The sequence below is a fragment of the Lathamus discolor genome, chromosome 14 (genome assembly GCF_037157495.1).
Source record: "Lathamus discolor isolate bLatDis1 chromosome 14, bLatDis1.hap1, whole genome shotgun sequence".
In the NCBI taxonomy this organism is placed as follows: Eukaryota; Metazoa; Chordata; class Aves; order Psittaciformes; family Psittacidae; genus Lathamus; species Lathamus discolor.
In genome coordinates this window covers 8,759,778-8,787,758 of record NC_088897.1, presented here as the reverse complement: position 1 = coordinate 8,787,758, position 27,981 = coordinate 8,759,778, and the positions used below count along the sequence as shown (strand labels likewise).

General features: G+C 41.6%; 3 protein-coding genes and 1 long non-coding RNA gene across 7 annotated transcripts in view; 2 read left to right on the top strand and 2 right to left on the bottom strand.

Moving 5' to 3' along the window:
- PPM1E (protein phosphatase, Mg2+/Mn2+ dependent 1E) overlaps positions 1 to 1,018 on the bottom strand; it is a 67,149-nt gene extending 66,131 nt beyond the window's left edge. For 2 of the 3 annotated variants that reach the window (XM_065695124.1, XM_065695125.1), the window contains exon 1: positions 8 to 300. Coding sequence is in view for 1 of the 3 variants with exons in the window: in XM_065695123.1 (XP_065551195.1) it covers positions 8 to 417 (410 nt within the window). In the remaining 2 variants the exon portion in view is untranslated. Of the gene's footprint in view, positions 1 to 7 lie in introns of all 3 variants that reach the window. The other variant, XM_065695123.1, reaches the window with a different exon arrangement.
- LOC136022163 (uncharacterized) lies at positions 678 to 27,001 on the top strand. 2 transcript variants are annotated; one of them, XR_010616021.1, is made up of 5 exons: positions 678 to 950; positions 2,256 to 2,308; positions 9,480 to 10,220; positions 12,725 to 12,851; positions 21,890 to 27,001. It is a non-coding gene; the product is annotated as an uncharacterized LOC136022163 (long non-coding RNA). The 2 variants fall into 2 exon arrangements; XR_010616022.1 differs by lacking the exon at positions 9,480 to 10,220 and having other exon boundaries at positions 723 to 950.
- On the bottom strand, positions 9,843 to 27,790 carry RAD51C (RAD51 paralog C). Its single transcript, XM_065695131.1, has 9 exons — positions 27,616 to 27,790; positions 26,111 to 26,369; positions 25,725 to 25,891; positions 24,615 to 24,748; positions 21,896 to 22,027; positions 19,568 to 19,634; positions 16,256 to 16,316; positions 13,699 to 13,759; positions 9,843 to 10,137 (listed from the first exon to the last, which is right to left on the bottom strand). Exons 1-9 carry the CDS (start codon positions 27,731 to 27,733, stop codon positions 10,036 to 10,038), a joined length of 1,101 nt encoding a protein of 366 aa, XP_065551203.1. The 5' UTR covers positions 27,734 to 27,790; the 3' UTR covers positions 9,843 to 10,035.
- Positions 27,564 to 27,981, top strand: part of TEX14 (testis expressed 14, intercellular bridge forming factor) — a 32,117-nt gene continuing 31,699 nt past the window's right edge. Inside the window, exon 1 of the mRNA XM_065695122.1 lies at positions 27,564 to 27,934. The gene's annotated coding sequence lies outside the window, so the exon portion shown is untranslated. The remainder of the gene's footprint in view (positions 27,935 to 27,981) is intronic.

Below are 27,981 nucleotides of genomic sequence, written 5' to 3'. Positions count from 1 at the left end.
TACTCACTACTTGTAGAGCTGCTGCAGGCAGAGGTCCAGGCACTCTCCCTCCACCTCCTCCTCCGTGATGTACTCCGACAGCGGCCGGGGCAGCGAGGGCAGCGGCGGGGGAGGCGGCGGCGGGGCGGGCGGCTGAGGGTCGCCGGCCTCGCTCTGGCCGCCCTCGTTGTCTTGGCCGCCCTCACCTTCCTCCGTCTCGGCGGCCGTCCCTGCTTCTCCCTCTGCCCCCGGCTCCTCGGCAGCGGCGGCAGCGGCGTCGGCAGCGGAGGGGGGAGCTGGCGCCGGCTCCGGTTCTGGCTCCGGCTCTGGCTCTGGCTCTACCCCGAAGGGCCCGCGGAACTCGCCCAAGAACAGCTCGAGGAAGCGGCGGTAGCTCTTCTCCTCCGCGCTGCCGCTGCCCGGGCCGCCCGCGGCCATTGCTTCGCATTCCCGGCCGCCCGCCGGCGGATCAGCACTGCGCCCGCAGAGAGCTCCCTGCCCGCCGCCAGCCGGCTCCCGCCTGCCCGCCTGCGCGCGCGCACCCGAGCGAACCCGCGAGGACGCGCACGCCGCGGGACGCGAAGGTGGGGGGGGGGGGGGAGGGAGGGGGCGCGCGCAGTTGGGAGGCGCGGCCGGCGCTGAGGGGGCTGAGGGGTCCGGGCTGCGGCCGGACGGGAGTCTGGGCAGCCGAGGGACAGGACGGGACAGGATGGGACAGGACGGCAGCACAGCGGGAGGAGAAGGGGTGGGAGGCGGCTGAGGGGGGAGGCAGGCGCTCTGACAGCCGCGCCGATGTGATGAGTCATGCGAAGGCAGCCAGACGCGTAGGTTCCTCACAGGAACCCGAAGGAAACCTGAGAGCACATTCCCTGTTACCTAATCTCTGCCTCAGGATTTCCCTGCGCTCATCGTTTCCGGCGCCGGTGTCGCCTTCGCGGCCTCCCGCTCGCTGCTCGGGACGGGGCCGGACGGTAAGCGGGGCTGGGGGCGGCCCGACCCGGCCTGGCCTCTCCTCGCTGCCGGGCGGAGTGAAGAGCGGTTGGGAAAACCGACGGGGTTAGCGTGAGGGAAAGCGACAATTAAACATAGGGAATGTCAGCGGAAATGTGCTCTGCGGGAGAGCTGTGGTTGGTGAAGGGTGGGAAGGGAGCTGCGGATCGCATTTTCCAACTTCCAGCACTTAGCAGTAAACCTGACACGTCCTGGGTGCTGAGGCGCTGGCACAGGGTGCCCAGAGAAGCTGTGGCTGCCCCATCCCTGGCAGTGTTAAAGGCCAGGTTGGACACAGGGGCTTGGAGCAACCTGGTCTAATGGAAGGTGTCCCTGCTCATGGCAGGGGTTGGAGCTGGATGAGCTTTAAGGTCCCTTCCAACCCAAACCACTCTGTGATTCTCTGAGATCACCATATGAGTAGTTACATGGTTTCAGAAATGATACACATGATTTTACCTATTCAATGTTCTGGTGAAGGGGATAAGTAGCTGGAGTGTTTTCATAAGTAGCTGGAGATACTACACCAAATGAAACTTAAAAAAAGTTACAGCCAGTCAGTGGGGGACAAACTGTAGTTGATATTCTACTGCTGTTTAATAAATGTCTTTCATTTGTGAAAGGCCTTTTGCCTTGTTTTATTCATTGCTGCTGAAAAGCTATTTTCAGAGCTACCAGGTCCATAAATACCAACAACCAACAGGTATAATTGCCACACGTTTAAAATGGCTTGTACACATGGGAGGCAGTGATATCCTTAATGTCAGCTACACCTTGAAAAATGGCCAAATCGCAGGCAAAAATATTCTCGAGTTTTAACGGATTGTAACCAGGACAGTAGGTTGCTGAAACGTGGTGTTCTCTGCATTATAGTAATTAGCTCTGCATGTCAGGTGCTGCTGTAAATCTATCTTCCGTTTGGTGAATTGTTATTTCGGAGCCAAACTAATTTTAGAATATTTCCGGCAGCAGCATTGACTGATCACATTGCAATCTTGTGAATATGTAAAAGCCCTGAGAGTTAAAAATGTGATTGTCACAGTTAGCCTTAGACTTTCACAGCCAAAACCTATTAGAGCCACGGAAAATTGTGTAGCTTGTCCTGAAAGAATCCAAGTAATTTCTTTCAGTAATATATACAATTTATATTTTTTCAATGTAACATTCATTTCTTCAGGAATGCCAGGTGAGTTTGAGGGGTAGAAAACACTGCAGTTCCTTTTGAAGGTATCACCCACTGTTGCAGCTGATGATGTCATTGCTGGGTTTTGTTTTCATTTTTTTAGGTTTGTGTGTGCATCATCAGTGAGTCACAAGCCTCAAGAGAATGCGTATCAGTGCAAGTATCAAAAAAGCAGCTTTAAGTTAATGATAAGTAGTTTTTCACTAGTAATTCAGAGGCAGTTGGAGTTTCTAAGAAACTATAATCCAGATAGTGTAATATAATCTCAATTCTAAAAATCTCTATTATAAAAATATCTTAGGGAAGTAACAGCTAATTCAACAAGATGTATGATCACGTTAGTGTTGTGTGGCAAACAGCGATTAAGGCTGTCCAAGAAAAGATTCAAAAGCTTTTTGATAGTCTTTTTCTTAAATTGTTGTTAATCATGTTTTATTTTTTTTAGTTGTTTCAAACAGCACATAAGAGCATCTGACATACGTACTCTGTTTCATGTTGAAATGTTAAAGTTACCAGATGTCCTTGATTCATCTTGGCAGTCCCCATGTGCTTTTCATCATTTGTCTAATTGCAAAGGACACTAATTAAAATGAAATAGAGTAGAACTTTATACTCTGGATACTTTGTCAAGTTTTGGCACTGTGGTCAAGTTAGTATTGTTTTGCCTCAATATTAAATAAAGAGCTTATGGCTGTAAGCCATGCTGACATTTGTTTCTGGGAGGGAAAGGTGAAAAACTGTTCTTATTAACCTGCAGTGTGGAACATACGGTGGCTGTGGGTGGTATGGCTAAGTTAGGCAGCCAGGAACCTGCTATCGCTTCACGAAGTGGAGACAGTGGGGTGGGCAATTACCACAGGAGGTAACCCCGCTGTTAGTTACTGCTGTCCAGAAAAGGAAGCTCTAAATACAACGTACTATCAAGTAAATCACTAATCTATGACAGGTGTGTTTGGTGCTATTGTGAAATGTTTTTAGTATTTAATAACTCTGGAAGTTAAATTCAGAATGCCTCAGTGCACTCCGAATTGCTGGGTAGCATTATGAATGGTTTCTGTGAGATGAAGTTAGGTGCATGGAATAAACTCACAATTCATGAAATTTTGACTCTGAAAATTACTGGTTTGCAGTGTATTGTCAAATGGAGGACCTGAGTTGAGAAGGAAACACGTGTCTCCGTCATGTTGCATTTTATTTTTTAAAGAAGGTTTTACAGTGCTGTTTCAAACAAAACCTGTTTTATCTTAGCCTTAAAATGGTGCCTTCCTCTTTTTCATTTTGCTGGTGAGAAATAAGCAGGGTTTGAGCAGGCCTTGGGGAGGTGACCTGAATTGTATGGAGTGCAAAAAGAAGTTCTTTTTAATTTTTTGTAACCTTTGGAAGTGGTTCCTGTACACTGACAAGTAGAAAACGTGTAGGGGCTTTAAGAATGATTTGACAATACTTAAAATACCTATGATATACACTCCAACACCAGACAAAAAAAAATGTAATGGGAAAACCCATTGGCAAATAAATTGCCTTTCAAAAGTGATCTCTTTAAAAAAAGTAGGGCTTTTGCAATAAACCAGAAGTAGTTTTAGAATCTATATTGTTTTCCTGGCCATATGAAACCACCAGATAAGCAAGTATTTCCAAGCCTTTGGCTGTTCTCATTTTGAGGGCACATCTACTGTTGAATGTAGAGTTGTAAATGAGATAATACACAAAATTATGCTTGCAGGATATTCTTGAAAGAGAACACCGTTCATTATACATATGCATATGATTGATATTGGTCACCTCGTGAATGTGACTGTATAGGCCTGTTTTTTTTATGTCTCCTCAGATTCAATGAGACAATTACTGGTCAATTCACTAAAATAATTTCAATTGGTTAAGAGTAAACACAGCAAGAATTTGAAAGGAATGCAGTGAGAAGGCTCCTGTTGACAAGCTGCATCAAGTTCCAGTTAATTTTCTTAGGGGCAGTCTTTGTTCACCTGCAGTTTTAAAAAGCACAGTAACTTCTGTTAGGACAGTTTTACTGGCTCCTTTACCATAAGTACTGTATTAGGATGTTCTTAAATACCAAAGTCCTTCTCTCTGTTTTTTTTCCTTTCACTCTTTGTTTGTTTTGGATTTTTTAAAGTTTTTAAGGTGAGGTCAGCTTTTCCAGTTTAATAATCAAAGATTCTAATGAAATATCCGAAATCTATTGCAGAACACAGGATTTCAGTCCTGTATGCCACTTCCCAGCTGTCATGGAAATTTCCAATCCCATTCCAAAGGAAAATTCCATTTTCAGCCTTCCATTCAGACCTCTGTTTAGGAAAGGTGGTTCTTTGAATAGCAATAGCGAGAGACAGGATATTAGTCCATGTCTGTTTAGTTAGATTTGGAAATCTGTTCAAGAAAAGCATGTGTAAGAAAGAACTAATGAAAAGCTGAGCCCTTCAAAAGGACAAAACAGATCTGGAACACTGTCAAAGCAGATACAGCACAACATGCCTTGTTTCTTATTAAGAAAAACAAAGTTTGTTGCATGATAAACCTTTGATTGACTGACCGAAGTGGGCTTGTAGATTAGTGCCCATGGGACTGCTGCAGCAAAACACAGCTGACCACATAACACTTGGTAATGTGGTCTGGATGTTGTCAAATCGTGAGATCATCCTGCAGGCAGGAGCACACCAGAGTCCAGTATCTTCTCATTAAGGCTGATCCACTTCAGCAATCAGTCACTCTTCATCAGCATAATTTCCTTTTACTGCTAAACAGAGATGAGGGGCACAGACCTCCTGGATATCAGCAAACAACAGAGTGTGCTGGCAGTGCTACTGTGCCAGGGCCTTCCTCTCTACTTTCCACTTTTGCAACATATTTCATCTGAGGCTGAAGTCCCACAGTACCATACTGTCTGAATGTAACTCTACTGGAGTTGCTGAGCCTGCAGATCACTTCTGCTCACAGGAGGCAGTATAAAGGGATGTACTGCTTCAGTCCCATTTATATTCTGTTCTAGGGGTGTAACAGTGAGTGCATATTCTGTGCTTTTGGGGTGGAAGGTGGTGATCATCCTACAATGAGAGCAAAATTTAAGGCAGGTGCCTAATGGGATTGAAAATATATTGGTTCTTCCATGGACTTACTTTGAATGACTTGTTCATCATTTCACTGTAGATTAGATCCCTGATTCTGTGATATTCTACTTCAGTCACAAGACCTTGAATTTTACAGGCACATACTTAGAAATGTCTTTGAAATTATTTCTTTTAAAATCAGTCACAAGAGTGCCAGAAAGCAACCACTGCTGTGTCTATTATTGTTATAATGTATGTGCTGTAAGAGAACAGATAAAATTGAATGGTAGGATTTATAGACTTTATGTATGCAGTGGGTGGGCAGTCTCAAATTCTATGATTTAGCTGCAGAAATTTTTGCTAATTGTAAAAAAAAAAAAAGACTTGAGACACATAGACACATTGGTGTGATGTAGTCCTTAGCATTTACAGTCAAATGTGTAGTAAGTTTATACAGCAAAAAAAGGTGTCACAAATTATGTTACAGTCTCATATTGACATGCTAGACTTCAGAGGCATAACTTTCATGCTGAGGAGACTTGTTCTTGAGTCCAAAACATTTTATTTTATCAACATCTATAATACAAAAAGAGTCACTAATGTAGTTGTAACTGTGTTGCTAAAATTGTAGTGGTTCACACTAAATAAATTAGAGTATTAGAAGTACACGTGTCATAAATTTCAAACTCCAAAATAATGCAGTGTGAGATACCAAATTGAGCAAGTATTCAAACAGCATGTTTGAGAAAAGCATCCAGATGCAATTAGAACCATTTATTGAGGTCTGTAAAGGTTCCTTTTTGCTTTCCCATATACATCACTAGGTGTTTTGTGTTTTAAATATTCCCGCTTCTTATTGTTTGAAACTGAAATGTGTTTTATAATTTTTTTTAGTATTGTGATGCTTCTCTGGCTTTATTTAAATCAATGACAAGTAATTCTTGTAATGAACAATATTAGCTATAATTCTTGAATCAACTAGTAAAATACATACTTTTCTATGAATCCTTTCAGCATATAATCCAACATTTTTACTGGTTGTGCAGTGATTGAACTATTGCTTTTAATACCATTTATTATTTCTACAGGTATAGTTAAAACTGCATAAAGCTTAGACTTCAATAAATAGTGCATATTGCATGAATATTTTTTGCTTGTAGGAAGCAAGACAGTATCTTACAATCTAACAGTGGGTGCATTTATGGGTGAAATTCAGTACTGGGAAGGAGGCCAGTTCCCAGTGATTTCATTCTTCAGTATAGAACATTAATGCAGGATCTTGCAGTAGCCAAGGGAAGAAGCCAACTCTCCTGACCCTAATCATCCAAAATGACACTATGGCTGGAAGCCACAAGACATTGAGAACACAGCCTGGGGAGCCAGGGAGAGGGGAAGCCAAGGAGCAGGTAGCAGCTGGCACTGGTTCCTCGAGTCGAGAGGAAGACTGGTGCGGAGGAGGCCTGGGCAGGCTGCTTGGCGCCCCTAAGGCACTGCCAGCTCCAGCAGCCGGTGCCACATTTCCCTGCAGCCAGACTCCTGTGTGTATACTCTTAGCCAGTGCCCTTGCGTGTCAGCTGGTTTGGGGATTGCAGGTTAACTTCCCTGGTTCTCATCCCATAAAAAGAAGTATTATTTCCGCTATGTATTCTGTTGTAATATTTATGTTACTGCAGTGTAAGTGCTTTATTTATTCCATTTCCCTCAAAGTACTCTGTCTTAGGACAAGAAGGCATCAAACCGTATTTCAAAACTTCATCAAATGTATTTCATATAGAATTAGCATGTGTTAAAACAGTATAATACAGCGTAATGTGCCTTTCTAAATAATTATGATCCCCAGGATGGTAAAGACAAATCTGAGAAGCTGGAACACGACTTCTCTTTCCAACGTATTTATCTTTTGTTCAGAAAAAGGATGGAGTTAAAAAGGCAGGCAGTAAGGATTTCACCTTTGTTGTTAATCCATGAAATAGCTTAATGATTCTAAGTTTAGTGCCCCCAAATAACTAAATTCAATAGAAAAATAAATGTTATGTTTTAAATGTACTTTTCTCAGCACTGTATTCAACATCCAGGTTAGCAGCTGAATTGCCTTCCACATTAGCCAGCAAGTTTGTAATTGACTTCACTACAAGACTGTGATTGCAGAACTTGACCTTGGCTATATCTTCTTACCTTATATTAAGCTATTTCTTCTCCATGTTTTCTTAAATTTATTCTAGTTGGAAGCTATTTGGTTTCTCAGTGTTTCATAATGGAAAAGGGACAGAACACATAAAACCAGGAACAAATAAATTGTTATTTTCCCTGTCCAAACTGAAGAGTTTCAAAGCATGGTTCTGGGTTTGAGAAGCAGTATACTGTGACCGCAGTGTTTTCCTGTTGGCGAGCCCTGTGGTAGATACGGTGTTCTAGTTGTGGTGACAAAGTAGGATCTTACACCACAAGTAAATGTCATCCCTACAAAATGGAATAATTCTAAACTCAGCATGATAGTTAAAGCTTTTGGCTTTCAGAAAACTGGGTCTTAAGCAGCAAATCAAACAACCTGTTTTATTTTTGACTCAGTTCTGTGACATTATCTAGTCAGAATCTTACTTTCTGTGCAGTCATAGAATTCTCTCGTTCTACTCACTGTTGTGCACTGGTGCTGTGAAATGTAAGAGAGTTCCAGGCACACGTAAGAAAATATCAACTTGCCATGGAAGATTTATTGTTGAGGCAACGGTCAGATTCTTTCTTTATACTCATTTCTAAGCCTGGAACAGTTTCCTTGTCTCCAGCAGATGAGAGCAAAATCTGGCTCATTTAATCTAATTTTGTCTCAGCCAACAGATCTTTCTCTCTAGTTCTGGTCTGCAGAGCTGATTTTTATTATAACTTCAATATAAAATAAATAAATAAATCTCAGCATAGAGAGCCTCCCGTGTCTCCTCTGGATGTTTTGTAACTCCCACTGTTCACCAGTAACTATACAATTTTTTTAGTTTGATAACGATGCCTGGAATGCTGGAAGATGTAACATTCACTCAGCCAAAACGATTTATCTTGGTATAACAGGATCAGCATCTCAGCTGGGGCTTCTGGATGCTACTCTACTACAAACAAAATAAGAGAACAACAGTCAGCTGAAATTAATAGTGTATTGGAGGCATGCCCTTACTCTCCTCACACATGGAAGAACGTGTTGAGGATATTTAATCAGAGCACAGTGAATGGAGAGAAATGGATTTTTCCATAAATATCAAACACGGTGGAGAGCAGCTATCACTAGTAACCAGCAGTGCTTCTTAAAATCCTGCTACAACATTCTTAATGGATGGTTGTCCTTGTGGCTACGGAGGCATGTGTACTGTGCTAGCTCCCCCTTCTTGCACTGCAATACGTAGGAAGCTATTATTCCCAAATGGAGCGTTTGCTGACATCACATGCGGTAGGATCCTTTTGTTTGCCTGTGTCTCCTGCATTGAAATGTTTGTCTGAGTCACAAATCCCACTGCCTTTCTTCCTATGTGTCATGCTTGCTTGAGAGCTTCTCCTGACTCACAGGTTTGAAATTTTGACACAGCCTGGGTTGCTGCATGGCAGCTGAATACTTTTCCTTTTAATACTTTATTATGTAATTTATATCTAAACACTATAATGATCCAAAAATCACTGCCACTTTTTTTTTTTTTTTTTGCAGCTTTTTGAATAGACAGGTTTCGTGACTCAGATTCAGCACTGAATTTTGTTTCAAAGCAAAGGCAGCTTAGTGTTTATAAATTAAAGATAGTGACTCCCACAACTTGAATTCTCAATTTAGCTTGCTGGCTGAGTTTCCTCAGCTATAACATTATCGAGCACTGTGCCAGAAAGGGGTCATATGTGTGCATGTGTACAGACAAACACCTCTCATAATTGAAGTAATTACTGTTTCGCACTGCAGTACCTTTCTTTCCCTCCAATAATCTGATCGATTTGTTCTCTCTTACTAGAAAGGCCAAAACTGTGCTGTATTTTCAGTGTACATTCATTCCTTTATTTGGTTTAGATTTGGGAGCTGCTAATCTGTTGCTGGTGTCTAAGCAGCCTGGTTTTCCTCTTTATTAAAGCCATGAACAAAACAGATCCTGATTACAGCAGCTCACTGTGAATGCTTTGGTAAAGAATAAACATGGAAGTTAAGGGCTATGCAGCAGTTTGGTTTGAGCCTGATGGTAAAATATTCTTACTATGATAGAAGCAGAAAATTACCATGCTGGATTAAATCTTTTGTCCTTCAGATCTAGGTTTTCATCTCTATTGTTGCCACTAAAAGATAAACGAGAAGTTCAAAACAGTGCTTTGATTGTCCTTGATCAAGGACTTTGCAGCAGGTAAGGGCTAATGCCCCCATCTGGCACAGCTTTCAAGCATGTATTTATCTTAAAGCATCCATCAGCAGCTCCACTGCCTTTTGCCCTGGTCTGAGGCATGTGAACATGAAACCTTGTTAAAATTCAGATGCACATAAAACCAGATGAGTGGTCAAGACCTATGTCATTAAATGTACTCTACTAGATGCTCACATTTCATTGCTTTTTTAACCCAGAGTAAAAAAACTTATATTCTCCATCTCTCCCCCCCCAAAAAAAAGCTGAAGCCTCTTGTTATAGAAAACAGAATTTTTATTATAAAATGATGCCATACACAAAGGAATTTCCTGCCACACAAATGTTAAAATAACATCCAGAGCAGGAATTTAAGTTAGAGTCTCTCAGGCTACCTTTGGTTGCACGTTGACTATGCAACTGTTCTCCTGTAGCACACATTTTTTAACATTCAACTTTTGAATCTCAATTACTTTTCCTCTTCTCTCCGTGGCCGTTTGCGAGGGTTCATTTCAGCACCTTCTGCATTTTGAGTGACAGCTGGAGGCTGCACGTCTCGGAAGCCATGAGACTGTGAGATATAAGCAAAATCATGTGATAACACTTCTATGGATATAAACCATGAGTAACCAGTTCCCAGAAGATCAGAATAAGGTATGATGTTGTCTTTTATTCTAGATGAGTGGCCACAGACCGTTTTTAGACCAGGCTAAGCTCAGAACAGCAAGTCTTTTAACACATGTGCCAACTAATAACTGAGTCTCGTAATTTTATCATTTTCACCAACCAGGCTATTATTTTCATTTTATCACTGATATCCCCTATGGCTGTGAAGCACTGTTTCTTTGTAAATTAAGTTGCCTATTTAAATAAATTAAAAGCCAAATCCTTCAGCCCTTATTCAAGCTTCCACAGAAGCAAGGAGATGACTGGATTAATTGCCTCAGTCATTTTCAGAAACAGAACTGTGAATTTCTAAAACCTAGGATATTTTTCTTTCGTGTATCTACTTAATGAACTGAAAACATCAATGAGACATTGTAAGAGAACAGCATATTTGAAACAGGCTCTAGACTGCAAAGACTGTCCCAGCATAGTAATTTATGGGACACAGTGGGATGAGAACCTTCAACTGCCAAAACTAAATGTGGAAGTGAAAATGAGATGCTGCTACTCAGGAAAGAGCTTAAAGTGATCTATTTGGCTTAGTACCATTTGTATTTTGTGTTACTGTACCTCACAATTTAATGATTTTTAAAGATTTTAAAATATCTGGAAAAGCAGTTAGTTAATCATGTCACCAATGCAGATGGAAATACTGGGATGGGATGTGAAGCCTGCAACTGTCCATCTTCCCATCTCCCAGCAAATGCTGTGCAGGGAGCACTGCTGACAGCACAATGATGACTCTCAATGCAGTGCAGACTTAAGAGAGGAAAAGGGGTTAATCTGAAAAAGAAATTGCTTTGGGGATCCTAAATAGGTAGAGACAATGTGGGGATGATAGAATTTCATCTAAAGCTGACATTTTGTGTTGGTGCAGCGTGAGAAAGCAGGTAGAGTTACTATCAGATATATGACTTTCTCAAAACACCAGTGTGTCCCACACTGAGATCAATCCAAAACAACACAAGAACCCAATCAAAATGTTTTGCTTAAGTGTCCTACCTCTGTATTTCTATTTCCAAATGCCTCACCTCACGCAGCCTGCTAATTTTTCAAAGGAACAAACAGCAAGAGGTGCCACAAGGGCAGTATTTGTGCAGTCCCTCTGCTATTATAAGCAACTCAAGTGTTATTCTGAATAGCGTAATGGGGAATCTTCAAGTTTAGTGTTTCACTGCTGCTTGCATCTAATCTCTGCCATTTCCCTTAGGCACAAAGGTGGATCTGTAGCCAAGAATCCACTTAATCCAGCATGATAGACTCACAGCAAAAGCATTCCAATGCTTATAAAGGCCATAACATGATACAGTAGACTGCTTAGCATGGATGTTTTGCTTTTAGTTAAAGGCATACACCTTCTGGACAGAGTGCCTCAAAATTACAAGGTTTTTGTGTATATTTTGAAGTGGTTTATCTGTGTATTTGTTAGTGAGTTTTAGATACCAACCACGTGGGTAATGGAACCAAGGACCTACAAAGCTCAGTCTACGGTCATTTTGATTTTTTCTTTAATATTTTCTGGCAGCTACAGACTGCATCAAAGTTGACAAAAGCAGATGGCTTTATTACTTGAGTGGTGTTCTCATTGCTAGTCTGGCAGACCCTCCACAGTTCAGGGAAATACTGGTTATTCCTGCCCAGAATATAGGTCCTAGGGCTCTTATCTTTTATAGTGAAATAATCTGGTCACAGTACCTGGGAAATTCAGGTGGATCAGATGATATAATTACTCCCTTGTGCATAAATCAATTTACATTTCTATAGTCTGCATTTAAGAATTAATCCTTAACAGCCTGTGAAAGAAAATACTTCATCTGATACATGTTCCACAGCTTCCACACTTGCTCAGAGTGAACAGCCGGTTTGTCAATGGTACCACAGTATCTAATTTGTCTAAGTCTAAACATCTTTGAGGAAATAGGCTTGAGGAATTTATTATTTTTTTAATTATCTTTTTTGGTATGCTGGTTAAACATAGATGTGCTAGATCAGATTTGGAAACATGGAACACGTATTTACATTCTTCAGTTTAGCTGCGGAGATGGGAATGAGAAATGCTAACAGCAGACTGTTACCATCAGGCCTGAATTTGAGGAGGAAAAAAAAACTGGGATAATACATTTTTTACTTCCAGAAACCGTCTGCTGAAGCAGCTCAACAGGATTAAGGGAAAAACACAGGGATAACCTTAAATTTTAACTAATCTTTGATTAGGATACACTCTCAACTGTATTTCAAAATTGTGTGCATTCACACTGAAGAAGAGAGCATAGCTCTTTTATAATGCATATAAAACTGAAAGGAAAAGGCTATTAAACTGTCTAAGATAAAATCCATCTGTTCATCAGCTGGAGAGAAAGGGCTGAGCTCACATCGCATGATCCAAACAACTTTGGGATGTGGTCCCACTTATCCTTCCAGTCCTTACAGAACATTTATTTTATTTTTTTTTTTACATATACATATATATTTGCAATATTTCTTCTGTCTAGGTGAATACATTCAGGACTGAAAAAGGAAATACCTATTCAATAGTTTGAAGATCTCATCTTATGGCAGCATTAAAATCTGCAGGAAGTGCTATGGCAACGTGTTTCCATGAGGACACATGGCAAATAGGTATGGCATGTACCAATGTATCTGACATTTTGAGATATAAGAGTCGAGTGGTGGGGCTGGATTTTTTTTTTTAACCTAAATACAGCTTAGACTGTGTGCATTCTCATTAATACGTATCTGAGCACTCCACAAAAGAAAATAATCACAGGATTTAACTAGGGGTGAATAAGAACTCCAGCCATAAGCAGGAAACTCCTCATATGACAGTGGCAGAATAGAAAAATCTGTATATATTGGCTGGTAATAGGGTTACCAGTAGGATGGAGCTATGAAAGAGAAATACAATGTAGGTTATATTAGGCAATGCACTTAAAGCAGAGATGTGGAAATATGTATGGCACAAAGTACTGGTGAAACCTCTGCAATACCATGTGTGATTCAGGTCACCTTTGTCTTAGAAAGAGAAACTCACCGGGAAGATGCAGAGAAGAGCCACTAAGGAATCAATAGTGTACTACGTGACAAGGGAGAACACAGCTTGGCTTGTCCAAGTCTCCCAAAATGAATGCTCAGCAAGTGTGTGGTTGTTCTCTGTAACTGCACTTAGGCCAAAAGTCTTGGGCAGGTAAAATAAGCAGTATTACCAGAAGAACAAATGGCGACAGGCTGCCTATAAATCTGATCTGGAAATCAAACTGTTTTAATTCTAAGAGAACTAACATGCTGGTTCATTTTTCTGAAGAGAAAAGGTGCAAAATATTAATAAACCTGGAGCCATCCCAGTATTACCAGTTACTTTCATAAGGCAACTGAAAAGCAACACTAAGAAAACATCATTCACAGATTTGTCTATGTGTCTGAAAATTCCTTTACAGCTAGCAATTTCCAGCCCAAAAGAAATACTAACTGTGATGTGATACGGTATAGTTGACTCCTTCTGACTCGGTGATTTGTACAATGTTGCCAGCCTGGTTAAACAAAAAACACCAGATAATTATGATTAGTAAATACAATAATAAAAATTCCAAGTAGCCAAATGACTAGACTCAAGTTTCCCCCACAAACACGAGGTACATGACCAGTGGAATTCATATATATATATATTTTCATATAGGTCATTTAAAGTGTGGATGCCAAATTCCCATCCTTACATGACCTGTCAGCTCAAATACAATGCAGACCTACTAAAACAAGTGACTAATCACCCTTGTTTCATCATGGGATTTCATCACAGTTTTTGAAAAATACTCATTATGAAGTAATTCCAAACACTGCTTTCTTAAAATGCAAACAAACAAATAAACAAGGTTTTGAGTACAATTTTTTCCTATTCTGTTAAGCAATCATTCGTTCACTGACATCTTGACATTGGGAGATCCCTCAAGAATTCATATGCTAGGGAGTTTTTTTTCTAGATTTCCCAGGCCTGTCAGTATAACCTAGTCGATGGAGAAGGAGCATAAGATGCTCTGTTTCTAAGCCTGATCTTGCCACTGACATACAGCACAACCTTGAGAAAATAGTCTCCTTGTATTTCTCCTCTTTGATTTTGTGCATTTAGACTCTAAGCAGTGCATCTTGATTTGTGGTAGCACCTAGCCCAATAGATGCCTGCTTTTAAGACCGCACAGCAGCTCAAAAATAAGGGATTTTTCAACCAGTCCCAGGGCTGATGCTAGTCTAAACCATGCCCACCTCCCCAAAACTCACACTTAGGTGAAGCCAGTATGGAAAGTGTTCTGCTCTCTGTATCAAGACACCCTGCCAAAGATCCCGTTAATTATTTTCAGGGGTTTTTTTACCTCCCTGAGGTGCCATTCTATTAGAGAGCACGTAATTACAGCCTGAGGAACACTGCCGCTTCGTATTAGCTACACAGGGAATTCCTCAGAACATTTAAGGGGTGGGTTATACTCTACAAAATAGCCTAAATCTGAAGCTGCAGAAGCCACACTTTCACAAGTGCTCAGCTGGAGCTCTGCTGCATGCGTCTGACTCAACAGGATCTTACCTCACAGCAATGAGACCCCTTATAATTAAGCTCTGCCATTTTCAGTAGTAGAAAGAAAGAGACAGCTATCATATTAGGCCAAAGCACAATTAATAAAGAAGAAGGTGGCAAATGGATACTCAAATATCTTTGTGCCTCAATACCTTAATATAAAAATAACAAGAAGCCCATGATGTATACCATCAGGTATAGGTAGCTTGTGTGAAAAATGCAACAGAATGTACTATTGCTGCTTTTTACAGTTAGGCAGTTTTCACTGGAATTGCTGTGCTTCTGTAGGCCCTGCTCCATATTAGCTATACGTTTAGAACAGTAAATAACACGTTTGTCTATCTTTGGTTCACTTCCTGAAACACGTTATCTACAACCTTCCTAGCTGCTGGAGAAGAAAAAAACTCCTTAGTTTTGATACATAAAATTAACTTTTGTTCACTCTGCAATCATTGTGTTGATTCAACTTCTGTCTTATAAAGGCTGTTAACTGATCAGTGATGTTAATTTAATTCCAACATAAACAGCCTGCTGTAATCATTCTGCATTTCCTTCAAACTTAGACTTTAAAAAACCGAAACTGCACAAGAAAGTGTCACTGCCTGTCTCTTTCAGGTTTAACAAGCCAAACTATGCACAACAACATTCCAGCAGCATTTTTGCTCACTGTTTGCAGAAGATTAGGGAATTGAAGCAAGACTTCATAATCCCAAGCTGCTGCACTGTGATACTACACACAAGACAAATTTAAGTGACCAGGAAAGAGAAGTAAGCTTGCAATATACTGAAGAGGGAAAAAAAGAACCAGGAAACAGAACTTCATATGGTTTTTAGAAGGGTCATCCTCATTCCTTTGGGCTGCTAAAATCATCCTCCATAACTCAGCTCTGAACTGGGAGTAAATGAAGCTCTTTTACTTCCTGCAGGTCATTGTAACTTGGAACCGTCCTGCTACATTCAAAAGCAGAAAGTTTCAGAGGCTGCCACTAAGGCTCAGGGCTCAGCAAGCCTTCTCTGTCCTGAGAATTGCTACCCAGGTGGAAAGCTGCCTTTGGCATCTTTGGCTTTGTGCTGACTGGGACCTAAAAGGCTGAAGCAAAGACATTCTACTCCCTGCTTACAAAATACAGAGAGTAAAAATTTCTACTTAGGCACCAGATCCTCAATTGTGTCTGAGCAGCTGCCATTAGAATGTTGTAGTTTGATGAGACATAGCATCTTGTCAGAAAGAAAGTACAGCACTGCAGCAAGCTGACCATGGTGAGAAGGAGGAGCGTGACAGTTCAGCCCACGCTGTCTTAAGCTGAACTAGAAAGCTCTTCTTGAGCTGCAGTAGCATGGGACATGGCAGAGCAGAGCCAGAAGTCAAGTTCAAATCCCTGCTTGGCCATTCAGAGAAGGATTCTCAAATATCACATTTGTCAGTGGTGTTATGCACTTCACTGCTTACGTTTTCACCTACCTCTGACTGTTGTCCCAGTGAAAGATTAAACGGACAGTAGCAGCATGTCCCCAGCTTTCTCCTGAGTGACACAAAATACAGGCCATTTTATTTATGCTCCTATAACAGCACCATCATCAGTAAATTAGACCAGTCTTCAAAAAAACCTCCATGATTAAACATATATACACCTTTCTTGCAGTAATAAATCACATATTTTGTATCAATGTGCAAGGATTTCACAACTAGTTTACCAAGTACACTGAGACAAGGAATAACCTCTATACTCACAGTGTGTTTTATAGAAAGCTTGGTGCAGTACTTCCATATTTGTAGAAAGATTTTCTATATAACTAATAAAGGACAGGTACTAGACAAGTCTTGAAAACAGACATAGCATTAAGAAAAGATTTTTCTAATTACTACTGAAAGAGCCTAGTTGAGTATGTCTAAATCCTCCTTCAAAATTCTGATACTCTGCCTCTCAGGAATAATTATGAGCAAACATCACTCCCTTTGGGATACAAGCTTTGGGAGAAAAGTCAATGATTATTAAAGTATTAAGGGCCCCTGAAGCAGTCTTCTGCTTCTGACAGCAAAATGCAAAAGAAACACAACCAAATGCAAGACAGAGGGCATGGTGGAAAGCAAGAAGGAAGTCTGGATTGTTATCCTATTTCAGGGGAAATAGTCCTGTTGTTTCGGTTCACACCTGAACCGAATTTATAGTCAATTTATAGACAGTTTTACTGGGTGTTTTCCTCTGTTTATCCCTGGATATAGTCAGTAGTCCAAAGATGGGACTGTATTTCAAACCAGTCATTTTGTTTCAGTGATGCAAGCCTCTCCTCTTCACCTCCATACAGCCCCATTAACTTCTGAATCACTTGTTGGTCATCATGTCACCAACCCCACATGCCCCATGTGCTCTGGTGTTCATTACAGCACAAAGAAGACAAAAAATACGATTCAGCTGTAATGAAGATCTAGACCCTGTAGGTATCTTGCTAGACCTTGCTCCACTGCATGTAAGTTGAGATTAAAGATTCTAGTCATCAGATATGGTTCTGAGTCAGAGATCAAAACACATTTTACAATGGGTACAGATTCCACACTAGAATGTTTCCAACTGTACTGACTGTGAAAGAAAAATGCTACGGTAAAATGGGGTATTTCTGAGTTAAACTGGCTGCAGATTTATATTTGACCTCCTTTCTAAATATATCCAGTAGAAATGTCTAGGAACACCCAGCTTAGCTATTACTAGTGGGAAAGAAAGCTGTCCTCTTCCCAGAGCTCTTGACTTAATACCTTGCAGCAACTGTGCCTTTTTTTCCCCATAATTAAGAAGTTCCCTTCTGCCAAGAAGCTGAATAAGAGTTTAGAGATTAATGCTCTTGTGAAATCTTAGGAAAGGCTGTTTAGCATAGGGGGAATATCTCTTAACCTAAATATTTTAACAACTGGTGCAAAGTTTCGCTTTTGCAGAGTACACACAACTCAACAATACTGTATGTTTACTACACACCCATTCTGGTGAGAATCACAATCAGTTTATGTCGGTGTGAGCTTATGTCAAATTAAATGTTTGTAAAAGAAAATATGCACAAGACAATACATGGTATCTTTGAATTATAACCTACTCTGAATGTCTTCACATTCTTTACTATCCTTATGACTCCATAAACACAATACCTCTCAAACAACACTGGCTACTGAAATAAAAAGACAGAAACTTTGAGTTTGTAGCCAGAAAGGCTGCCAAAAATAATACATCAGAGAGCAAGAGGCAAAAATGACAAGAAGGGTCAGACACTAGAAGCTGGGTCTGTATCTGCATGCACAGCTCAAAATTCCACATTCTTCACATTCTTGATGGAGACAGTCTGTATTTGTTCATTTTATCTTACATCTCTGCCAAATGGTTCAATGCCTGTACAGACACTGAGAATATCTTTGCCTTTGTATGTGTCCCCTTCTCCCTCCGCTCCGGAACAAGGGAACCATTACTTAGTCCACAGAAACTGAAGCTGTGGACAGAGGATTTGTTGCCCTTTAAGTGTACCATAAAATAATACAAAGTTATGACCTGAAAGAAGATTTAAACACTGAGCTTTTTCTTAATGTGTCAAAATCTCTACTTGAGAAGAGCTGTTCTATTTTCCCCTGTGACTGCAGCAAAAGAATCTGTATGAGGTACTCTGCTCATTACAGGACAAAATTGAACAGCCTGTAAAAAACACTTAAACTCACTCTAGACAGGCTGTAGTTGAGAATCCCACACATAACTTCTCTCTATGCCGTAACTGCATGGAGCAATGGGTAGGGAGCTCCAGCTATGCAGCAAATATGAAATGACTTTGCAAATAATTAATGGAACATGCTCAAGTGTAATGGCAAAATAAACAACTTAAACTGTTTTGGAAAAGCAGTGGATGATTCTCAGGGAATTGAAGAAATTGCAGCATAGTTTGAAGTGTGCAACTATTAAGTTGTGTTATTCTATTAGTGCTTTAATCTGTTCATCACCACATTACTGCTAGAGGTTTATTGCTCCCAGGTCCGTCCCTGCATTTTCTGTAAGATATTCACTAGCCAATTTCAGTCTAAATTACTTAATTTATCAGAGGTTTACTTATTATTTAAATGGCTCAAATTTAACTGGGCCACTTTTGGCAGAAATGGCTTAGGAGATAATCAATGAACAGCTCAGCCAGTATATAGGATGCAGCAGTGACCTCAAGCAGGGGTAGTGGCCTCCTTAGTTGACACAGCCACAGCTAGGATAAAGGTAACAGCCTAGATCCTCAGGGGAAGGCAGCAATACATTAGCTGCCCTTCTAAAAACCTACTTACTCAGAGCTCTTAGTACCTAGTGCTTCCCCGTAAAGGGTGATGCAGTCATCTTAAAGGAATGCTGACAGATTTAATAGCAAGTTTAGTATTAACATTCTTGTTTTTTAAAAAGGAAAAAAATATCCAACACCACTCTCAACCTGTGAGTTTCTGCAACCTGAAAATGTCATTACTTTTAAAAACGTTTGTAATCCCTGTTAAAAAATCTAACCAGGATTCTAATCTGCACACCATGTTTGAGTTTAGAATAAAGTTTGATAGCTGCTGATTATACTCACAAAGCTGTCATAGGTAAGCACTACTGCAGAGTTCCAAAATACTAGCCTGAGACCCATTTGGAACAACTTTCACCATGGATTCTGCTACACTGCAGAAATTCAGCAAGCAATTTCATTTTCTTTGCACATGATGCCAGAAGAAACAAAGTCATGTATTTGAAGATTAACTCAGTTTTCAACTCAGAAGCTAAACGCCTACCTAAAGCAGGTACCAATGTGGACTGGCTCTGTCCAATCCTTGTTGTCATTTGGTTTGTCAGAACTACCTAAAAGAGGAAACAGAAGCACACAAACAAGAAAATCTCCAGAAAATAAGCATACTGGTGGGAGGGAAGAGAGGCATTTTTCAAAAAGCTTTTAACAATAAAGTAGTTACTCAGGTGAAGATCCATGTTAGCAAGAAGAAACTGTAAAGGTGCCTCACCTTCTCAATAGGCAAAACAAAATAACAGAACCCTGAAAAATGTATTTTCCATTTGCATGGAAGGTAGATTTCTTTCATTCAAGACTTTAAAGAAAATTTCTCCCTCCCCAAGGGATGCAAACTGTATTTTCCACTGTATTTGTACTAAATAACTGTTTGGATCTGTATTCAGGTGCACATGACTTGCACCAGCCCTCTGTAGAGAGACAGCTTTCAGTCATTGGCATTAATGAATTTGGTGCTGCTGCTCAAAACATGCATAAGCCTAGTGATTAACAGAATTTCTGTGCCTTGTCTTCTAAAAATGCGCAAGTGGGTACAATACAAAGCAGAATGAAAAGTGAACAGACAGAGCGGGGGAGTGTTTTCGCAGCACAAATCAGTTGTAGGAGGTTCACAGACAGTCTAGGTTAGATCCCTGGTAGAAGTGGGGGTGGGTGAGACAGAAGAGAGCCAGGAATATTAATTGCAAAGTTCATTAAAAATGAAAAATAAAAAATTGTACCTATCTTAAACCTATGGGGTTTTCATTGTTTGACATGCTTGTACAATTCTTGCTTGAACAGTTAAAGTGTGCTAGAGGAAGCAACTCCACTGAGCACAGAGGGCACACACCAAAACATTTACATAGCTGACATCCTCAAGGCATGTACTGTGTATTTTAGAAAAGCAACTCATCAGATATGGATGGTAACAACCCCAAACAGGCTCCCTGTTTTACTGGAGCTGGAGAAGGCCTGCTCTGGACATCGCAGCACAACCCACTGAGTTCAGCTTTAGAAACTAAACGAAGTTCCTACCATATTAGAGCATTCAGTCTGCCCAGCTTTGCTGCCCAAGGAGCAATTTCTGGCACGCAGCTGAATTTAGACTGCTTGCAAGCTATATGGAACTAACTCAAAAACTAACAGGAGGGCCACTCAGAGCTAAATCATTTTGGAAGCTCTGTGTTTATTGCTTCTGTAGCAAGTGTTTATTCAGCAAGTGTTTGTACTAAACTGCTCACTTGTTCAATAGAAAGAAATGACATATGTGCCCGTTGACCAAAGAAAAACAGACTGTACAATGACAACTGCTCTTGTTCAAGGTCACCAGGTACCAAATTTATGAGTGAAAGCACTCAGTAAACTGGAGGCTGTGCAAAATCAAGCAGTCATAAAACATTCACTTCCTTTGGTACCCACACCAGCAAGAAGCTTCATATTTCATTTCAGGATGACAGAGAGGGTATGCTTTCAGCAGCAAGCCCAATCGTTTCACCAGGACAGAATGTAGAGCTGTGTTCCTTCCCTTCCTGCAGCTATCAGAGGAAGCACAAGGGGAGGCTTATTTTTAGCAGTGAGGAACAAAACCCATTTGCGCCAGAGTTGTGGGTGACAAGGTTGCAAGTCACCTGGAAAGAATTGCAGGCACAAGTACCATTTTGAGATGGCTTAAGCTCCAGTTCCTGAACAATGCTTTTCTGTACTGTAAGGGACTTGCCAAAACAACTTCTGGAACAGATGTAGCTTCTGAGTGCCATCTGCTGGCTATGGGGCTGCAGATTTGCTGGCCTCCATCTTTGCGTAAATGACGTAGAAACAATGCCCAGGGAGGAAGCTGTGAGTTTCCATGGATGCCAGAAGAGCAAACCAAACCAGCAGATAAAGTGCTTTTCCTCCCTAAGAACAGTTCCTACACTAAGACTGTAGTTTATTTTTAAACAAAGAGTAGACAGCATTTGGAACTGCCAAATATTCTGATGTATTTTATGTGTGTGCTCTGTAGGTAAAAAGTCACCAGTCATTCCTTGTCCTACCAAATCATTAAAAGATTATGTGAAACAGCATGGTAGATTGATATGCTACCATTTAATTAAGATCCACAGGATGCTTTTAATGCAGATTTTACTTATTCTGGCAAGTCTAGGAATTTTCCACCCAAATAGTTTTGCCTGTGGCCCCCCCCCCCCAATATTTACTAGCCAAACTGGCAAACACAGATGTAGAGGGCATTCTTGCAGTTTTGTTTTGCTATTTCCAGCAAATCGCATTTGCTTCATTCTTTGAAATGCATTTATTCTAAAGTAGCATCTTTTCTGATCTAAACCTGCCCTAGACTTACCGCTGACTTATGATCATTTGCTATGATGATCAGCTGCTGCGCCAGACCATTCAGAAGCCTTGTCCGAAGCGAGAGGTCTTCAAAATCATGGCGAAAAGGAAATGCAATTCCATCAATTACCACCAGTCGGACCTAAATGTGGAAGAAAAGGAGAACTTCCATTATTATCCTACAAGCAAATGACAAAAAGCAGCAAGACATCTTTTTAAGTGCACTGGAATGTTTTGTATAAGGTGATGACAATCTTATTTCATACTCAGATGTGCATAACAGCATAACACCTATTGTCTCTAGATATATATTGGGAACAATCAGCACTCCATAAGAGTGCAGGCTAAAGAGCTCCAAGCTTTGAACACACTAGGACACTTGCTAAGTGCAGTACTGCTTTATTCAGAGATATTAGCTCAGACCGTAGCTGCACTAGCTTAAACAAAATGCTGCACTAAGATCTCCCATTAGTTAAGGCAGCACAGAGCTCTTTCCAGTTCCAGAGCTCGCTCACTTAGAGCTGACTTCTGTGGAGCACCCCGTATAGAATACAAAATAATAAACCTGGACCTAAAGCCTTGCAGGAGAGGAGCTGGAGAAAAATAAATTGTTAAACAGCAGGGTTGTACTCTGATCAGCTCTCCATGAACACTAATTTATTCCACCTGTTCCCTCAAAAAATAAATCCTAACAAGATTAGAACACATGCTGTCTGTAGTCACTGTTAAGATAGATCACTGATACAGAATCAGATGAGTTATCTTAGAAACATGGAGTTGAACTGATGCATGAAGACATTCCAGACACTGTGCAATAGACCTGAGTATCTATCTTGCCTGAAGATGTTTGCTTTGCTGAATTATTTCTTTTGTAGCAATCATTAGCTGAAGCTTGAACACAATGCTGCTGCTGCCCCATCACCCTCAAGACACTATATAAACATTAGTCAGGGACTTTGATTTATTCTAACTTCATTTGCTGTGGCTGTTCTGATGACCCAAGTTTGTCTGAAATACAGAAGGGAAATGGATTGTTTTACAGCATCTGCATGTTCAGATGTCACTCAAATCCTGGGTATCTACAAGTCCTTGCATTAATGCACAAGATAACAAATTGGAAACAACACAAGAAAATGGGTTGTCTCTATTATAGATTTAACTCATTACTGGGAAGTTGCTTTGGACTGGAACATGCAAGCCTGCAGCAAACATCACTCTGTGAAATGGCCCTGAACCTCCAAATGAAAAAAAAATGACTTGTGCTAGAATGGAACATATACATACATATAACTTGCCTATCAGATTAATACATCCGGGTAGGATGCAATTTAGTTTATTTTCTTGCAGTGGTACTTCCTATAAAATAGCAAACAAGTAGACTTAAAGTATTCTAACATAGGCTTTATAGAGAAAGCTTGGCACCAAATGCCTTCGCCATGCCAGTGTGTCTCTACTAGACCTTAAAGAACTAGATTTTATTATGACAGGAATATTTTCTAACATAGCCTTTTTCATATTATTGGCTTCTCTCATATTCTTAACAAGATCTCAAACTAATTCCTGTTTCCAAATGACATTCTACAACTAGGTCTCTCTAAAAAATACCTAAAATCTGTAGGTTTCTCTGGTCCCAGTCTCAGCTCCAGGTCTGCACACTGGGATCGGACTAATTTTCATGAGAGCTGGACTGCAATGAGCAATCTGTCAAGTCACTTATAGCCTATCCAAGGAATCATCAGAAGGTCTTATGGTTCTCCTGCAACCTTCAGTAGTATTTCAGGCTCCAGGCCAAGCACAGATAATCAGCACAGATGGTACCAGAGAATTGCAGCCCAATGCAACTGTGCTAATGAAGCCATGTACTTTCCACAAGAGCAAACATAACAGGGCACCGTTAGTACCTGGCAGAGAAAGGGAAATACCAGACTACACTAAGCAAAAGAAAGACTCCCATCTGTGCTTTCAAGAACCTAACAGCTTCCAAAAACTGAAATTACATACAGAAGACAATCTAACTAAACAACACTGATCTGTGCTCCATTAGAATGGGGTACACTTCATCCTTCCCAACTCCTGTTAGTGATCTGCTGTGTAGAACCTAGAAATCTGGAAGAGAGGTGCTGAAAATCTGCCCTACAATAGCATTTCACTAAAACACTAGGAACTAGGAAACTTTTAGGCTGTAGTCCACCCAGGAGTCAAGCTGCAGGCTCTGGCCGCTTGTAGCAACAAAAGTGTGGGAAAGAAGAGTCACTGTGTGTATGTCAGGATGGTACCGAATGCCTCTGGTCCTCAGTGATCTTCTACGACAAAAGTGAGTGGCACTAAGCCTTTCTGGTCCACCTGTATCATGGTCATCACACATACACCTGGCTCAGAGACTCTTCTGTAAAGCAGTTCTATAATGATTCAGAACTCAGTGCTCATAGAAACAAAACAACATGTGGCAACATAGGTCCAGTATCCTCACTTCAAAGTGGAGATTCAGAAAGATGGAAGCAGTGGTAGCAAAAGCAAATTGCTTTCAGAATTAATTGGGATGGGAATGACAAAGCAAACAAGCAGCCAAGCTTACATTTGTACTCCACCATCAGCCAATACATTACTGCCAAGCTGACAAGGTACCAAGGCGTTACTCATGTTACTCTTACTATAACAGCTGAGCAACCTTGAAAATCCTTAGTGTGAAGATGAGTGGTATCTTCCCCTAAGTCTGTGATAATGCTTACCTTTGAGTGCTCCGAAAGAAAGTCTGGGAGGAGGTAGACCTGTGCAAGAAGCTCTATGTAGTCACGGCAACGGAAGTAATATATGTGAGAAAGGATACTTTCAACAGAGAAAGTCTCCAAAGCTTTTAGATGATCTGAGAACAGATAAACAGATGAGTAAATGAGTCAGAAGTCTGTAATAGCATATTGCTACTTTCATCATTCTACCAAATGATGCCCTCCACATATAGCAACAGCAGAACCCCCGGAAACAGAAACAGTCAAGGTACAGAGTGTGGGAAACATACCTTCCATCTGGCTTGAAAGTCAAGAAGGTGATAGCAGATGCTGTCTCAGCATTCACACACAGATACACCGGAGCCTCCAAGGGAGTGCTCCAAAAATGAAAAATCTACTTCTGAAAAAAGAACTTTTCCAGTAAATCATTTTCAAGCCAGATCACCATCAGAGGACAACACTGACTATTAATCATCTGTTGTTTCGTGTACAGGTAGTAGCTCATTTAATATGGTGTCCATTCACCTCAGTTCAAACAGAAGTTTGCTGCATGAAATACTCTTTAAGGGTAACATAAAAGTTGTGTCAGTATCCCCAACACACTGATGAGTTCTAGAATTCTAGCACTACTCTTCATCGAATGCAACTTGGCTATATTGACCTCATGAAGGAGGTGAACTCCAGCTACAGTTTTACAGTATGGGGCTTCAGCAGCAACACTGCCTCTATTGTTCCTCTTCCCTTTCCCCAGCTGCTCTTCGTGTCCCATATTATCCCTCAGTTCTGCTGACAGAATTGTGTTTTGCTGTGAATTCATTCATTAAAGTGCTAAAAAAAAAAAAAAAAAAAAAAAAAAGAGGAGCAAAACCCCCTCCAAACCGTCACATAGAAGAAGAATTATTCTTAAAGTGGATCAGCTCAGTCTGCAGCATGGGCTCCACATGCTGACGCTGTTCAGGGTATGATGCTTTATTTCAGGTAGAAATTAAAGTCTGGCAGCAAGAACTTCTGGAGCCAGCACTGCTTCTGAAATGGTAGAACTGCAGCCCAGGAGACACCCATCTCACTCCAGTCGCAGTCTACGAGGCAGAAAGAAATGACTTAGCAACGTACCTTCTTCTTGATGAGCTTCGGCAATAAGGTGGCAATGCTGCACGCAGGCAGCTGCGATGTCCACTACTCTGTCTACTATAAAACTTCCTTCAGTATCAATGAACACGGCTTCTCCAGCTACACCTCCAAAGCATTCTGGGATCTGTACATCTACCGCCAACTGCATGCTGCCAGGGAAAACAGAAAAACCAGATAAATATCCACATAACAAAGCTCTCCCAACTCCTAAAGTGACATTTCTGTTGAGGAATACATGGAGCAGGAAGCACCACAGCCATTATCATGATTTTATTTATGATGCTGTAGAAGAATCAGAGATTGACAACAAGAAAAATACTCTCTCCTCATAATTAAAGAAACCCAAAAGTAAACTAAAAGTGAAATACCATAGCTGTGTTTTCCCAACACCAGGCGCTCCACAGATCTCGGTGATTTTGGTTAGCTGCACACCACCTCCTAGAATATTGTCTAATGCTGAACAAAAGGTGATGATGAAGCCCTGGGTCTGCTCCTCTTCCAGAAGTTCCAGGGCTGTGCACTTTCTGGAGGCACCTGATCTTGCAGCGGTCCTTGCTGCATCCCCATGACATTCCTGCCTCACAACCTGTAACACTTCCAGGGCCTCTTCCTTGGAGATTCCAATTTCTAGAAAAGTCAAAAGCATGAAACGCTACCTTATTTTTATAAATAGTGATTTATTGAAAGTACAAAGAGATAGTTCAACTTGTTTGACAGAAACTGAACGTTCTGCAGTGTAACACAAAATATTAATCCTTTCAGTACAACGACGCACAGAGCTTGCCAACATCTCTGGAACTAATTACATGATTTTCAGAAGAGCTCAGCAATGATGCCCTGTGTTCAGAATTCAGGTGCCAGTAAGCTGTCTGCAAACAGAAAAAATAATCAAAACTGCTGTTCACAGACATGAATGAGATCTGACAGAGCAATTCACCTATTCTGCATGGAATGTCCCATCATATTCATTTAATTTCAAACAAATAAGGTCCTGGAAAAGAAGTCAGGCTGTAGACTGGTAAGCGACAAGGACAGCTACTGATCGTGCTCTGAATTCTTGGGGTACTGCGGGGCTGAATACCTAATGCATCACTTCTAGATTTGAAACACCCAGTAACAAAGATGAGATACCAGCAGACACCTCTGCATGTCTGCCTTTACACACATGTATCTGTCAGGCTCTAGCTACTTCACTTTGATCTTCAAGGCAAAACTATAACTACATCTTATTATAGATAATAAAAGTATCATTAAATGTTTCTTAGAAATCTTCTTGGAAAAGGTGACTGCAGGGAAGTTTACTTTAAAGAACATACAGATGGGGAAAGAAGAGTAATGAGAATCCTTTGTTTTTTCCCTTTTCTGCATCCCATTGACACCCACCACTCGGTGCAGGAAGAATCTTTTATCATCGGTTTTTGCCTGTTTCTCTGCTCAGGCAAACCTGAAACCCAGGAAAGGTTTAACTCTGGCCATTCGTCCAGGCTCACTGAGGGCTCAGGCTTCTCAGGGGAGCTTTCCAGAGCCGAGCCACGGCCCTTCCATATGGATCAAGCACCTCACCCGCCTGAGCTGCTCGGTGTACACTAACCACATAGGATCACGGAATGGTTTCAGTTGGAAGGGACCTTAAAGCTCATCCAGTCCCAACCCCTGCCACGGGCAGGGACCCCTTCCACTGGAGCAGCTTGCTCCAAGCCCCTGTGTCCAACCTGGCCTTGAGCACTGCCAGGGATGCGGTACACTCCGGTAAGGTTGAATCAGCCGACACCCCACCCGCGCCAGTCAGCCACAGCGGAAAGGGAAGGGCTGCGGGGGACCTCACAGAGGAAGGGCGGGAGGCGGCGGGGGAGCCGGTCCCGCCCGCCGGTACCTTTGCTCAGCCCGCAGGGGCCGGTCTCCAGCAGCTCCTGCACCGTCTGGAAGCCGGCGCTGAGGAGCCGAGCGCGCACCGCGGGGGCCAGCGGAAGGCTCCCGACATCCCGCTGCATGGCGCGGCCCCGCTAGGCCGCCACAGCCCCCGCCCACCGTCCAGGAAGGCCCCGCCCACCGTCCAGACAGGCCCCGCCCACCGTCCAGGCAGGTCCCGCCCACCACCGGCGGCGGGAAGGGAGGTGGAGGCTGCGGTGGCCGCTGCGCATGTGCGGTGCGTGAGGCTGTGAGCGCGTGCCGGGGCCGTCGGGGAGGTATCGGTGAGGCGATGAGGCGGGCTGGGGTCGGGCCGTTAGAAGGGGCTGAA

What these genes read in the sequence shown, in the direction of transcription:
- RAD51C (XM_065695131.1), bottom strand. Translation starts at nt 27,733, where the DNA reads ATGCAGCGGGATGTCGGGAGCCTTCCGCTGGCCCCCGCGGTGCGCGCT. An exon ending in CCCCTGCGGGCTGAGCAAAG is followed by an intron (nt 26,370 to 27,615) that starts GTACCGGCGGGC and finishes TGACTTTTCTAG; the next exon opens with AAATTGGAATCTCCAAGGAA. An exon ending in CACTGGGACAACAGTCAGAG is followed by an intron (nt 13,760 to 16,255) that starts GTAGGTGAAAAC and finishes TTGTTTAACCAG; the next exon opens with GCTGGCAACATTGTACAAAT.